This window comes from Natator depressus, chromosome 2, assembly GCF_965152275.1.
Source record: "Natator depressus isolate rNatDep1 chromosome 2, rNatDep2.hap1, whole genome shotgun sequence".
In the NCBI taxonomy this organism is placed as follows: Eukaryota; Metazoa; Chordata; order Testudines; family Cheloniidae; genus Natator; species Natator depressus.
Window position 1 is genome coordinate 263,421,357 of NC_134235.1, and position 15,335 is coordinate 263,436,691.

Genomic DNA, 15,335 nt, shown 5'->3' on the forward strand with positions numbered 1-15,335 from the left:
GCTTCTTCCTTCCCCTCATTCGACCCTGTTCAACCAGCCGCCCACAGGCCAGGCTGTCCCCTCCCCACCTCTGCTCACTCATCTGCAGCTTCAGTCCCGCCCACACCCTGCAGCAGCAATCCACAGACAGGCAATGCCTTCGCTGCCAGCACAAGGGATCCTGGGGCAGCCTGAGAGCCAGACGCCCACTGCTGCGTGGGACTGCACAGCCCTGGGGTCGGCTTTGGGGGCAGCCGTCGGAGCCTGGCCCATTGCTGAGTGACCGACCCACCCAGGGGATACCCCCTTAGCTGTAACAACCTGGGGACTGCTAGCTGCGTTTCCATGTAAGAGACTTACGAGAGGGTCACCACACGCGCTGTCACTTCTGCAGGCCAAGCTCAGCACACACACCAGGGTCCCTCCATTCCCCACAAGCTCCCCGGGTGCCACCCTCCCTCCCCCTCTAGTACAGGGGCTCCCTGCTGCAACCCACAGCCTCATGCTAGAGGCTCTGTGTGCCCCCCATTCTGCCCTCCACAATCTGCCTGGGGTTCTGTGTGTGCCCCACCCCCCCCCCACAGTCCTCCCGCCATTAGTATTTCTTTTCTTCCTATCTGAGACATACGTCGTTCATGGTGTCGCCACGTTCCTGCTGGGACGACGGGCCGAGCGTAGCTGGGAGATCATGCTGGAACCTATTCCTGGCTCTGTTCTCTGCCGTGGAGCTAGTTACACACCTGGCTGAGGCTGGGGGCTCAGCTAACCAGGTACCAGGGCTCCCCGTGTCCCCCGGCTGTCCCTTCCGGTTTTCAGTTCTGACCTGACGGGCAGCAGTGCTGCGTAGTTATCGTGTTACAGTTATCAACGCCATCGAGCGGAGCTCTGCCCCAGCATGCAGTCCTCCTCCACCAGGGCATCAGCGCCCAGCTTCTCCTTCCTGCTCCCCAGGAAGGGCACCTCGTCCTCGTGGGGCCCCCACTGCTTTCAGACCAACCGCAGCCTTCTCTGGGGCTGGGGCTGGGCCTCCTGCCCCCCCGTCCCTCCATGAAGCGCAGACACTCTGGGGGGAGGGCACGAAAATAAAAGGGACGCTGTAACTGTGTCTACAGGGGCTGGAGCTTGCAGCCCCAGGTGGCCTTTCACTTCCCTGCAGAAGGCTCTGGGGGGGGGATCCAGAGCCCAGCTATACCCTCGGTACAACTTACGCCCAGGCTAGCCAGGCTCCACCTCTGTTTGGATCACAGCTTCCAAGAGCCACCCCCACCCCACGTTTGGCTCCAGGGAGGCCACAGGGTAGAGCTCCATGGGCCGTTCCCTCCCAGGGAGTCTCTTTCAGGGTTTGGTTTCCCAGGACACTCGCCACAGGGTCCCAGGCCTGCCAGCTTGCTGCGCCCTCCCCTCGTCCTGCTCACAGCAGTACTTGGCGTCTCCTCGCACCCTGCAGCAGTGCGTGCTGATCAACCAGCCGGCTTGCCCACTGTCAGGAGCTGCGCCCTCTCTGAAGTTTGGTGTGTGTAGAATGAAGTCAGATCTGGCTTCTGGCTGTAACGTTCCCCTGTCCGTGTCTGGTGTCGTGGGTGCGACAGCAGCATGGGTTAGCCCCACGTTCCCAGATCCAGTCACCGTACAGCTCGCCAATCAGGTGCACGCTCTACTTGCTCTGGCTCACACCGGGGGACGGGCGCTCTCTGGTGCGCTCACAGAGCTCTCTGATCTTCGAAGCTCCTGCCACCCCCGCTGCATTGACACCACATCTCTGCTTGCTTGGCTTCAGGAGCTCCCTGCCGTGGGAGACGCAGTGGCTGAGGCCCCCTCTGCAGGCCAAGCGCACGTGGGGCCAGTCCCCACAGCGGCGCAGGGTGAAGGTGTGTCCGTGGGGGAAGCTTGCGTGGCACTGGGGGAAGCATACGGTCTCTGCTGGGAGTGGGTTCTGCGGTGAGTGAGGAGATTGGGCTTCTGGCTGAAGGTCTTCCCGCAGTCGGCGCAGCTGTAGGGCCGCTCCCCGGTGTGGGTGCGGTAATGGGTCACCAGGTTGGGCTTCCAGCTGAAGCCCTTCCCGCACACGGTGCAGGCGAAGGGCCGCTCGCCAGTGTGAGTCCGCTGGTGCGTGAGGAGGTTGGGCTTCTGGCTGAAGCTCCTCCCACACTGGGTGCACTGGAATGGCCGCTCTCCAGTGTGGGTCCGGAGGTGCGTGACCAGCGTGACCTTCTGCCGGAAGCATTTCCCACACTCCGGGCAGGCGTATGGCCGCTCCCCACCGGGCACTCGCTGGGGGAGCTGCAGGGCTATGTGCTCCTTGAAGGGTTTCCCACATGGGGAGTGGGAACAGCACCTCTTCCCGGCGTGGGCCTCCATCAGATCCACACTCGGCGGCCTTGCAGGAGGTCTCTCCCCTATGTGAACACGCTGGTGGATCTTCAGGGACATCTTGCCCTTGAAGCGTTTGGGGCACTGGGCACAGGCGAAGGGCCGCCGCCCCACATGGGTTCTCTGGTGGGCAAGGAGGTTGGGCTTCTGGCTGAAGCTCTTGCCGCACTGGGGGCAGGAGAAAGGCCGCTCACCCGTGTGGGTCCGGTAGTGAGTCACCAGGTTCCCCTTCTGGTTGAAGCGCCGCCCGCACTGGCTGCAGGCAAAGGGCCGCTCGCCCGTGTGGAGCCGCTGGTGCGTCATCAGGTTGGCTTTCAAGCCGAAGCTCTTCCCGCACACGTCACACCGATGGGGCCTGTCGCCCCAGTGGCTTTCCTGGTGCTTTGCCAGCTGGCTGTGCTGGCTGAAGCTCTGCCTGCACTCGGGGCACGTCCAGGCTGTCTCCCGCACCTGCGCATCCTGCTGGGCTGGCAGGGACAGCCGGGGCCTGAGGCCTTTCCCGCGTTCAGGAAGCTGATACGGCTGCCATCCTGCATGGCTGCCCTGATGGGCAATGAGAGCCGGCCAAAAGCTAAAGCTGCTTCCGCAATGGTTACAGATGAAGGGCCGCTCTGCCCCGGGGGCCGCGTGCGCTGGGTCACCAGGGCCCAGGCAGGGTTCCAGCTGTCTGAGGAGATGTTGGTTCAGGCTGAGGCCTCTCCCATACTGGGCGCTCTCGCAGGGCCTCTCCCTGGCATGGCTGGGCTGGTGCTTCAGAAGAGCCGCCTGTGGGCAGCTTTCCCCACACTGCATGCACAGGAAGGGCTGCTCTGCTGAGGGGGCTTGCTGGGGCAGTGGGATATGCTGTTTCTGCGGGAAGCTGCTACCACAGTCAGTACACATGCATGGTGCCTGGCTTCCGGGGATCTTCTGGGCTAGCACCGGCTGAGTAGGATTGCGCTGGCTCTCCTGCTCAGCGCCTGCGGGCTGGAGCGGCATGGCGGGGGGACCGTGGAGTGGGATTGGCTCTGGATTCCCACAGGGTCTGGGCTGGCTCAGGCTGTGGGTTCTCTGGTGCGCTTTCAGGGACACCTTGTCCTTGAAGCACTTCTGGCACTCCCCACACGGGTAGGGTCGCACATCCGTGTGGGTGCTCTGGTGAGTCACCAGGTTGGTCTTCTGGGTGAAGCGCTTCCCGCACTGGGGGCAGGCGTAGGGCCGCTCCCCAGTGTGGGTCCTGTAGTGAGTCACCAGGTTGGTCTTCTGGTTGAAGCTCTTCCCGCACTGGGCACAGCTGAAGGGCCGCTCGCCCGTGTGGGTCCGGTAGTGAGTCACCAAGTTGGGTTTCTGCGTGAAACTCTTCCCGCACTCGGGGCATACGAACGGCCGCTTTTCCTCATAGTCTCCCTGGTGTGCTGGGGACTTTGGCTTCCCCCCAAGCCCACCCCACAGCGGCGGCTTCTCCCCTGCATGGGTTCTCTGGTGGGCAATGAGATTGGCCTTCTGGCTGAAGCTCTTCCCACACTGCGTGCAGGAGAAGGGCCGCTCCCCAGTGTGGATCCGCCGGTGAGTCAGGAGGTTGGGCTTCTGGCTGAAGCTCTTCCCGCAGTCTGGACACCTGTAGGGCTTCTCTCCCGTGTGGATCCTCTCATGCGTGATGAGGCTCTGCTTCTGGCGGAAGCGTTTCCCGCACTCAGCACACTGGAAAGGCCCAGCCCCTAGCTGGCATACAACGGCATCTGAACACTTGCTGAAGCCGGCTGATTCCTCCATCTTGATCCTGGTCTGGTTTCTCTGCTGACTCTTGGACACCAGCTGCCGACTGTGAAATGAGCCATCAGAAAGGTCACAGACCATGGGGGACAGCTCTAAGTCTGCAGCAAAGCTCTCAGAGTTCTCTTCCTGCTCCACTGTGTTCACACCCCCATGCTCTGCTGGATTGCAAAGAGAAAGTGAAGGCATTAACTCATGGGCTTTCCTTGCCGTTCGTAAAACTCTACAGAAATGAGCAGCTCACAAGGCTGGATCCAGACTGTACCCAGCTGAGGGCTGCACTGGCAGCCTGCAAGAACAGCAGAGGCCACAGCTAACTGGCATAAAGCAGAGCAGACTGCTGCTGTCCTCATCTTTGCTATGGAACTGCAGCCCCTTGAGACAACAGGTCCAGCAAACCACTCCCTGTGCTGATCTCAGCCTCCCCTGGAAGGGGAGCCCAGAGCAGAACAAATTGCTGCTCTCACTCACCTACGCAGGCACTTCCGGGGATCTTGCTCTCCTCCAGTTTCTGCTGAGCCTCGATATATCGCTCCTCCCAATGCTCAATATGGAATAAACCATCGGGCTTGAAAAATCCATAGCCTGGTTGAGGGGATAGAGGATGTCATCATGTATGGTTAGGCGCATCCAGTGACAACACCACTGTGCTGGAGACGATGCATAGGCTACTTCACAAATCAAATAATTAACCTAAGTCCCAGGGGAAACTTTTTCTTTATTCTAAGCCTCTACTGCCAAATGTGGAATTAAAGATACCGGACAATACAATCAACACACCATCAAGCTCCCTGGCTAGCCCTCCTTTTCCTCTCCACTGTCCTGGGGGTGACTGGCAGACAGAGGAGAGCACATCTGGCCAGGAAAACAGTGAGCTTTCAACGTATCTTCGAAATGTTCATAAAAATACTTTGTTCTTTTTTGGTGTCTTTCAACCCAGACTCTCAAAGCCTGTAATGTGTTAATGAATCACATCTCCAGCCTGTCTCCTGGGAGGAAAATCTGGATCACTAGCCACACTGTACTGAGGGAGAAACTGAGGTCCAGGGAGGTTAAGTGGCCTGACCCAAATTTGCACAGTGGGTCAGAGTGGCAGAGCTGGGATTAGAACCCGGGAGCCTAGACTTGCCCTTTGCCTTGTCCACTAATCCTCCCTGAACCGCTCAATCAAAAGGGAGGGGCGACAGCCAGATGTCATTTAGGACTGGTGCAAAACCACGACGGACGCGTCCCCTGAAACTCTAGCAAATTCTATTTAATCTGAACTAAGTGAGTAAAGGCATGGAAGGATTACGCCAATGGCACTTTCATCTGCTTCTCTCGACCTCGCGTGCTGCTAACTAGCTGTTGTGCTGAGCACTCACCTGCGCAGGGATCTGGCGGACGCTCTAAGCCACCAGAGACCAGCTGAACCCCAACACCTGGGAGTTCCCCTCGTTCAATCCGGAACAAGAGATCAGGTTTGAGAGCTGGGTGGCCTGGTTCGGGGGGGAAAATATTCCTGTTAGCAGGTGCTCGACCACTGCTGCCCGCACTGAAGTCAACAGGAGCCAGGGCCTTCAGCATCGCGCCGGCTCTGGCCCCGCTGCACTGCTAGCTGGCGCTGGGTGGAGGGACACGGCTGTTTAGAGCACAGCTACGGTCAGAGAGCGGAGAATAGAAAATGGCATAATCATACCCAGCACCTCTAGCGCCCATGGGGGCGGGGAGGAATAAGTCTCCACTGCCCACTCATTCGCCAGTGTGCCATGCCCACTCATTCGCCAGTGTGCCATGCAAGATGGACAGCGACAGGGCCAGGCTGGGGGCAGATTTTAGGAGGTGCCCTAAGAAGTGGACCCAGGCCCTCCAAATAATTTCATGAGGGTCTCCAAAGAGGCTCAGATGGCAATGACTTTGGAGCAGCACTGACCTGGATTTGAATTGGTGGCGCCGCGAGAAAAGGTTCCACAGCCCATCTCCAGCTCGCGGTGCCATCCGGCCCCCTCCTTTGATGGGTGCGACTCTTCAGACATGGCTACACCCAGCGCAAGGCCAGCTGCCTTGTGTGGGGGATGGGGCTCTCAGACCCTGCAACAGGCAACACCTGAGCCTGCGCTCCACCAGGGGCCCAGCCTGATCGCTCTTCCCCGTGGAGCTGCTTGCACCGAGGCCCCTGAGGAGGGGAGGGACAGAATGAGGAGGGAGACAGGGCGCTCCTGCTGCCCCACCAGCCAGCCATGTACATCACAAAGAGAGTGAGCCTCTCCAGCACCCCTCACGGCCACACCCAGAGCCACCCACTGCAGCCAGGGAGCAGCCCTCTGCCCTGCCAGGGAGGGCTGCAAAGTGGAGCCACTAGGAAGTCCAGAGCCTGGCTCCTGGCAGCCCCAGTACAGTTTCCCTCAGCTCCTGGCTCCCAGATCCCGCTGGGAGAGCACAGGCTGGTCTTGCTTCTCTTCTGAGAGTGAGGCGGGCAGTGAGTTTAGTGACACTGTCATCTAGGGGCTGGAGGGAAGAGCTTTGTCCCATGCACCAGCAGCACCAGCTCTGGTTTCAGGAAACAGACTCTTGCAAAGAGATTTGGAGGAGAAGGTAACAGCTCCTCAATCAGTGAGACAGCTGAGCCCCGCCCAAAGAGTGATATTTACATCAGCACTCTCCAGCCCCTCACATGTTCCCCTTTTACTGCCTGGCATCTCACCTCTAACTTGTGCACCAGACACAGTCCTCACCCAGCAAGGTGACCAGCTCGCACAGCTCCCTCTGCCACTCCACTAACGCCGCCCACTCCACCGGGGAGAAACAGACCCTGCCGTCCTCAGACGTCACCGGCACCTGCAACAAGAAGCTGCCCCCACTTAGCACTGCTGCTTCAGCAGCACAGCCGTCACCCACCCCAGTCTACTGGGCAAGGCCATTGTGTGCTGGCCAAAACAGGAGAACAGGCTGGGTGTGCCAGGCACTCGTACCGGGCGACATGGCTGAATACAATATGGGTGACTAGCTGGTGGGACCACGGCTCCTGCCTACCTCACTGTGCAACAGGTGACATAGCAGAGAGCAGAAGGCTCTGTCTGGAGGAAGGAGCTTGGGATAGCTGGGGTGGGAATGGACAGGGGACACGCGCGTGAACAAACTGCCGACTGGCAGCATCGCACACGGGGGAGAAGCGGCTGGAGCAGGGGACTTGGAGTTCTACGCCCAGCTGTGCCACTGATTCACTGTGTGACCTTGCACAAGTCACTTCCTCTGCTGCGCCTCAGTTTCCCCATCCGTGAATCGGGGATACACCACATTCTGCCTCCCAGGAAAACAGTCAAGCTGAATTCCTTACTGTCGCTAAGGTCTCTAGCTAATGGAACCCAGAACCAAAGAGAAAGCTGGGCAACAGGAGAGGGGGCACAGAAGGATCCTGGACTCCCAGAAGGACAGTGACTCTCAGGAAAGGTGAGGAAACTGAGGCAGGCTCTTGCATGCAGTGGTTTGTTACTTCTCCATAGCTCTGTATATCCCTTGTGCTCTGGGTATGAGTGAGGTATGTGTAGTTCAGAAATACCTTTGCAATGTCTGTGTTACCTGCTTTAACTGTAACAAAGTCCCTGCAGGGTTAACCTGTAAACCAGAGTGCCTGGGCGGACAGAGCTTAAATACTGGGAAGACTTGGGGAATCAGCACTGGTCTTGGGGCCCAGGGCAACTGGCCCGCAGGGTTCCACACCTCCAGGAGGGGGTACCAGACGGGGTTGGTACTCCAGAAGCATGCCAGGCAGGCCAGGCATACGGACATGGTCTGGACGCTGCTCAGGCTCAGCAGGGTGAACAGCCCATGGAATCCAAGTTCTCGGTCTATTACAGCAGCCCGGTTACTGTCCCCAAGGGGCAGGGAGCTCAGCCAGGAGTGTAAATGAGGGCACAAAACAACAAGAAATGGGGTGACACATTGTTAGGTCTCCAACTCCCCCAGAAAGTGTCCAAACACCACCACAAAACCCTCACAGAGCAACAAGGAATCAAAGGCTGCCCCTGCCCACCATAGCGCCATCTGCCTCTCTTCTGTGATGGGGGGAGGGGGAGGAAATAGAGATCAGAATTAACCCCTTCCTGTCCGCAATGTGTGTGCACAAGAAAGCAAGCAGTCAGGCAAGCCTGTGGCACCCTGCAGTCCCCCAGCTGCAGCCTACCTGGGCAGCACCCCCTGCAGGCACTTTCCCATCGGAGACGACTCGGTGGAAGATGACGTGGATCCTGTGTGGAGGATGTGAGGACGAGATCCTGTCCCTTCACCTTTTACTAGGATTGGCAACTCGAATCATCTCTTCTCCCAGCTTCTTCGAGTGGCTGCTGCAGATCCCTGCATTGACAGCAAGTAGCGCTAATAAGCAGGGGCTGGGGACAGGAGAGAGGCACAACACAAAGGCTGAGAAGCTGCTCAGAGAGAGACCTCACCAACGCTTTCATCCCACCTCCCTCCAGCCATCTTAGGGAAAGAGTTCAGCTAAGCCCAGGCTCTGTATTGAATTCACAGAGCCCCTGTTATTGCAAACTTCCCCAAGACCAGCCCGCTCAGCACTAGTGGGACTTGTAGTCCATGCTGCCGAGAGGATGCTACCATACGTGAGTGCTGCCTAGCCTGCTTCACAGTACACAATGGGGGAGGGGAGAGAAAACTACAGTTCCCAGCAGCCTCTGGTACAGCTTAAAGATAGCCTGTCCCTCTCCAGTCAGTGATAACAGTGAAAGCAGGGCCCCTTTATCCCAGCCCACCAACTCGACTAGACCCACAGCCCTGAAGGGTAGCACTGCAAGAAGCAGGAATGCAGACTGCAAATCGGCAGACCTGGATTTCCCCTCATCTCATCATTTGTTTCAAAATTCAGCGATTCCTGGCCTTAGTGCTATCCTGTGGCTGAGAGTTCTACAGGTGAATTATGCACCAATTATTTCCTTTAATGAGTTTTAAATGTGCTGCCTTTCAACATCATTGAATGGCCCTTTTTGTTCGTGTAGTGCAGCCAGTGATAAATGAGAGCCCCTGATTCACGTGTCTATCCAGTCATTTCTTTGTCTCCTCCTCTCTACACTGAAATGTCCCAGTCTTTTCAATCTCTCCCGGCCTCAGCTCCACCTCTATCCCCTTCCTATCACTGCACTATCTTGTTTGAGAAAGGGGGACCAGCACAGAATGCAGAATTGGGGGGACGGGATGTACAGAATGGCAGCACTCCGGACAAGAGCCCCACCCCTCATCCGAAGCTGCCAGAAACCCTCCCTGATTCATACACTACAGCCCCCTGCCAAACCTTTACAAAGTAGCCAGTGTTTGCGTGTGTTCCAACTCTGACTACCTAGCACATAAAGGGTTAAGTCTGATGTGCATGACAACTGCACTCAGCCCGTGAGTTTTGGAGGGGCTGGTTATCAGCTCCCCACTGAAGTCACGAGAGCTGCACGCCTCCCAGTGCCTGGCCCTTCACACTGACAGAATGTCCCATTTCCAAAGCGCTTGACCATCGTTAGCCGACCCAGTAACTTTCCCCAGGCCTTGCAGCTAGTGAGTATCAGAGATGGGACTCAGACTCAGGAGGTCCTGGCTCCCGGACCCATGCTTACCCTGCACTTTAACTGAACTGTTGTTGTGTGCCCCAGATGTCCATAGTAATGAGGGAGGAATCTTTGATGGGTCTCAGTTACCTCCAATCTCCTCTCCAGTTATTTTTCTCCCTGGGCAGCAGAGGAGCCTTGCTGGAGCTAATCCTGGAGTGCTGTCATGTGCGCCTAGTGGCCAGAGCACCTGCTTTACATTGCAAATGCGGTTAGTTCCACTTTTCTGGGGCGGGAGCATTTACTGAACACTCGTTGTCTCTTCTACCTCTGTGTGTGGAGCTTTCTGCACTTTCATCTTCACCTGTGCCCAAATGCTCTGCTTTGAAGGGAAACGTTTACCCCAGGCTCGTGCTGGAAGGACACAGCACCCTGCAGGAAAGCTACTCGCTGGGAAATGTTGCATAATCACAGATCAGAATCTGAGCTGAGAAAACAGGCTTTGAACTTCAGCGCCTTCAGATGCTTTAAAATCCATGTTCCTCCTGGTTCTCTAGAGCATTCAAGGAACAGGAGGGCACTACGGAGACCAACTAAGCTATGCAGCCTAGGGGTAGTGTCAGGGAAGAAGTCCCAGGCAAGGACTGGCAAGAAGTTTCATGCCAAGTGCCATCAGGCCGGTTAGACACTGGTGACTGGGAGTGGCTGAGGGACTTCCACACCCATCTCCTCTGATGCACCCCCAGATGTATTGGGCCACAAATTCTAATAAAAGACCCCCACCACCACCACCTCCGCCAGCTCCATTAGTGCTGTGGCAGCTCTTGGTGAGTCTCTGAGCCTACCAGGCAGAACCATTCTCAGTACTCGGCTGGTAAGAGAGGAAGCAGTTAAGGAAGCTCATTTGGATCATGTTAAGTATCCTCACACCTTCTTGTCAACTGTCTAAATGGGCCATCATGATTATCACTGCAAAAGTTTTTTTCTCCTGCTGATAATAGCTCATCTTAATTAATTACCAACTGTAAGAGGCTATGGCTACTTCCACCTTTTCATGTTCTCTGTATGTGTGTGTGTATATATATATATATCTTCTTACTATATGTTCCATTCTATGCATCCAATGAAGTGGGCTGTAGCCCACGAAAGCTTATGCTCAAATAAATTTGTTAGTCTCTAAGGTGCCATAAGTACTCCTGTTCTTTTTTCATTTGGATCAGCGGTTCTCAACCTTTCCTGGCAACTGGAGTAGTGCACCAGACTAGGAGCCTGTGCTGATCTCATCCCGGTGAGGATCAGGGGTAACTGCAGGAGTTCCAGCAGCATACGGTCAGCATGACAGCAGAATCAGGTACTCGGACCTCTGCGGCACAAAGAGAATCATGCCACATTTACAGATGGGGAAACTGAGGCACAGGAAATTACTTGGCCAGCACTACTCAGGAAATCAGGGCAGAGCTGAGTTTGGAACCCAGGCATTCTGACTTCCAGTCCCCAGCTCTCGTCAGTAAGCCACACTCTCACCTGAAACAAGTGAGGCATTGCCCAGCCTACACCGGGAAGCCCTGTGTGTGCATCCCAGTCCCATGAAGAAGCCAAAAGGAAGGGAAGAGGCCGAGCTTGCTCAAGGGGTCATTGGAGTGTGGAGAGGAAAACTGCACGGGAACTTTGCAACAAAATCAGAGAAATCCCTCCGCTGGCCCCTTGTTCTATTTACAAAGACAGCAGAGCTGGGCTCCTCATGCAGCGGGGCCTCCTGACTGGCAAGCAGCCAGGGACAGGTTTGGCTCAGGGAGGGAGATGACAGGGAGGCAGGACGGGATGGAGTCCAGCCTCCACATTAGCACTGCAGGAAGCACAGAAGAGGAGAGACCCAGGGGCCACTGTACACCCTCTCTTCACTCCCACATAACTACTGGGGAAGGACCACTCCTGACCCACCCATGACAGGTGAGACAACCAATGGTGATCCTCAACCCCCTCACATAAAGACATACATGGAAACCATTGCTTTACCCACCCAGTAAGCACTTTCATAGAATCATAGAATATCAGGGTTGGAAGGGACCTCAGGAGGTCATCTAGTCCAACCCCCTGCTCAAAGCAGGACCAATCCCCAATTAAATTATCTCAGCCAGGGCTTTGTCAAGCCTGACCTTAAAAACTTCTAAGGAAGGAGATTCCACCACCTCCCTAGGTAACGCATTCCAGTGTTTCACCACCCTCCTAGTGAAAAAGTTTTTCCTAATATCCAACCTAAATCTCCCCCACTGCAACTTGAGACTGTTACTCCTTGTTCTGTCATCTGCTACCACTGAGAACAGTCTAGAGCCATCCTCTTTGGAACCCCCTTTCAGGTAGTTGAAAGCAGCTATCAAATCCCCCCTCATTCTGCTCTTTCGTAGACTAAACATCCCCAGTTCCCTCAGCCTCTCCTCGTAAGTCATGTGTTCCAGTCCCCTAATCATTTTTGTTGCCCTCCACTGGACGTTTTCCAATTTTTCCACATCCTTCTTGTAGTGTGGGGTCCAAAACTGGACATACATTTCCAAGGCATACATGTGACAGCCTCTTGATGTGGGGGTGTTGATGGGCTTTTCCATCCCACAGTGCCCAGAGCTAGTGCCCAATACTGTGCTGGGGGCTGGGTGGGTACTTGAAGCGGGTGGGCGTAATAGCCGCCCTTCATTCAGGATAAATGTAAGAAATAATTAATTCCTTTATGGAGTAAGATGGCTGAAACAATAGGAGCCACCACCCAAAACACAGGCCATATGCAAGGAGCTGAGCAAGGATGATGTAGCTGTGCATGCATGTGGAGAGAAGCAGCCAGAAACATCACAGAGGCACACAGAGAAGGCAGCAGGGAAACACCAGAGACAGCCAGAGAAGCATTTGTAGCATGAGCATAAGAGAAAGCTCTTGGGCAGAGTGCTAGCTGGAAAGGGGCTTGGAACCATGAGCAAAGAAGCTCTCTCCTATTGTTTGATTCCTGCTGTGTTCATGGAGAAAGGACTTTGCATATTCTTTGTAGATAAATAGGGTTGCATCAAAGAAATGCCTGATTCCATCATCAATTGCTCCTAACAGAAACAACCCACTAGTTCCCAGATATCAGCTAACCACTCAGGTCAAAAAGGGTGACACTGGGAAGCAGGCTTAGGCCATCTAAGTAGAACTGGCTTTCAGCACTCTCTTGGTTTGCAAGTTTCAGAGTAACAGCCGTGTTAGTCTGTATTCGCAAAAAGAAAAGGAGGACTTGTGGCACCTTAGAGACTAACCAATTTATTTGAGCATAAGCTTTCGTGAGCTACAGATGCAGTATGCATCCGATGAAGTGAGCTGTAGCTCACGAAAGCTTATGCTCAAATAAATTGGTTAGTCTCTAAGGTGCCACAAGTACTCCTTTTCTTCTTGGTTTGCAGTTATTTACAAAGAAGTACTCAACGGTTTGGTTCTGCTCCCATTTCCCTGCTCTGCCCCCATATGATGGCTTCCAGGTCTCCCCAGCCACTGTGCTCCAGCAGAACCCCCTCTACGCACAGGGAGAGACTTCTTAGGCCATTGGATGGCTCCATTGATTGACACAGTTGAACCACAATGAGAACAACTAAACCCTTGAATCTACAAAGAGAAAGTGCACTTCCCTCCCTATGCTGCTGCCTGACACCCAAACTCAGCCAGGCTTTAGCTCCATCACCAATTTGAGTTGTTTCCATATTTCGTTAAGCACAGGGGGATGCTGGACAATGAGGGTTGATCCAAGCTGAAAGCGTCTGTCCCCAGGAGACTTGAACACAGGATGTGTTTTTCACAGAAGTCCCAGAGCAGTGAGACTGAGGACCTTTGCAATACAAGGCTGAATCTACTAGCAGCCACAGTCTGGCAGTCAGTGCAACTTTGAGGCTCCTTTAGCCCGTCCCCTGACTTCAAGTGAAACAGAACTAGCACTGCAGGGAGCGAGTTGGACATACATATCAACAGAGCTAAGCTGAAAGCTTGTTCCCAGCTATTACCGAGATCTAAAGAGAGAATTTACTGCTGTTTTGCTACAGTCCTCCTCCATGGGCCATGGCACAATGGTCCCCTACAGTCCATTTACACAGCTAGTTTGTAATGTCCTAATGGGGTTCCCGTCCCTTCCCTTAGGACAGTGGTTCTCAACCAGGGGGATGCTTAGCCCTGGGGGTACACAGAGGTCTTCCAGGGGGTACATCAACTCATCTAGAGATTTGCCTAGTTTTACAACAGGCTATATATAAAAAGCACTAGCAAAGTCAGTACAAACTAAAATTTCATACGACTTACTTATACTGCTCTACATACTATACGCTGAAATGTAAGTACATTATTTATATTCCAATCAATTTATAAGATTATGGTAAAAGTGAGAAAGTAAGCAATTTTTCAATAATAGTGTGCACTGACACTTCAGTATTTTTATGTCTGATTTTGTGAGCAAGTAGTTTTTAAGTGAGATGAAACTTGGGGGTACGCAAGACAAATCAGACTCCTGAAAGGGGAACAGTAGTGTGGAAAGGTTGTGAACCACTGCCTTAGGAGATGGGTTTACATGCTTGTCACTGATACACTAGGGAGATTTTCTTTTATATTTTACCCATTCCAGCCCATGACTCCCAGTCACCTTCCCACCCTGGCAACATCCTGAGTAATTCTTCTGCCAGCGCAACTACTAACTCGCCTCATCACCAGGCAGCTACAAGGAATAAACCTAGCCTCAGCTGAGCCTCTCCCCACACCTGCCGCCTCTCCCCACACCCGCCCCCTCCCCCAGCCTAACCCTGCCCCCTCCCCCAGCCTCTCCCCACACCCGCCCCCTCCCCCAGCCTAACCCTGCCCCCTCCCCCAGCCTCTCCCCACACCCACCCCCTCCTAACCCTGCCCCCTCCCCCAGCCTCTCCCCACACCCACCCCCTCCCCCAGCCTAACCCTGCCCCCTCCCCCAGCCTCTCCCCACACCCACCCCCTCCTAACCCTGCCCCCTCCCCCAGCCCCTCCCCCAGCCTAACCCTGCCCCCTCCCCCAGCCTCTCCCCACACCCACCCCCTCCTAACCCTGCCCCCTCCCCCAGCCTCTCCCCACACCCACCCCCTCCCCCAGCCTAACCCTGCCCCCAGCCTCTCCCCACACTCGCCCCCTCCTAACCCTGCCCCCTCCCCCAGCCTCTCCCCACACCCGCCCCCAAATCCCCATGTGATCGCCAGACACCCCCCGCCAGTGCCTCCTCACGTCACGGCAGCGGCGCTTACGTCACCCTGTGACTCCATTTTGTGGCGGGAACACGTCATCGCGCATTGTTATGGCAACTCAGTCCAACTCCCGCGCCAAGCCCTACACCCGCATCACCGCGGCGACCGCCCATCCTCGCGGGTTGACGTCACATCGGAACGTAATGACGACACCACGCGCACGCGCGGACCCGCTCACCTTCAGCCAGCTCTGCGGAGATGCTGCCGCTGAGCGCAGCCCCGCAAGGGATCACGGGAAAGATAGGAGCCAGAAATTTCGCGAGAACAGGCGGAACCTCACGCACCGCGCGAGAACGGGGCCGCACGGTGTGATGGGAGATGTAGTTCCAGGCGGGGCAGGGCGCTCCCGGGAGCTGGGAGAGCAGAGGGGCCGCCGCGGCTTTCTGTAGAGAGGAGCCTTGACTGAGATGGCCAGAGCGCCGCCCCACAGCACCATAGAGTC

At 55.6% G+C, this 15,335-nt stretch overlaps 1 protein-coding gene across 9 annotated transcripts; it reads right to left on the bottom strand.

Annotated features, from left to right (window-relative positions):
- Positions 1-1,362: 1,362 nt before the first annotated feature.
- LOC141983436 (uncharacterized) lies at positions 1,363-15,090 on the bottom strand. 9 transcript variants are annotated; one of them, XM_074946579.1, is made up of 7 exons: positions 15,072-15,090; positions 8,264-8,433; positions 6,785-6,918; positions 6,014-6,256; positions 5,466-5,579; positions 4,573-4,686; positions 1,363-4,262 (listed from the first exon to the last, which is right to left on the bottom strand). In XM_074946579.1, the coding sequence occupies exons 4-7, from the start codon at positions 6,114-6,116 to the stop codon at positions 1,753-1,755; spliced, it is 2,841 nt and encodes a 946-aa protein (XP_074802680.1). In that variant the 5' UTR covers positions 6,117-6,256; positions 6,785-6,918; positions 8,264-8,433; positions 15,072-15,090; the 3' UTR covers positions 1,363-1,752. The 9 variants fall into 9 exon arrangements, with proteins under 9 accessions (XP_074802680.1, XP_074802681.1, XP_074802682.1 ...); XM_074946580.1 differs by lacking the exon at positions 15,072-15,090 and adding an exon at positions 14,894-15,029 and having other exon boundaries at positions 6,014-6,171; XM_074946581.1 differs by lacking the exon at positions 15,072-15,090 and adding an exon at positions 14,894-15,029 and having other exon boundaries at positions 1,363-4,259.
- Positions 15,091-15,335: the final 245 nt, after the last annotated feature.

Coding starts and splice junctions, on each gene's coding strand:
- LOC141983436 (XM_074946579.1), bottom strand. CDS start 6,116: ATGTCTGAAGAGTCGCACCCATCAAAGGAGGGGGCCGGATGGCACCGC. Junction 5,580..6,013: donor CGCCACCAATTCAAATCCAG/GTCAGTGCTGCT, acceptor CCCCCGAACCAG/GCCACCCAGCTCTCAAACCT. Junction 4,263..4,572: donor CCCCGGAAGTGCCTGCGTAG/GTGAGTGAGAGC, acceptor TTTGCAATCCAG/CAGAGCATGGGGGTGTGAAC.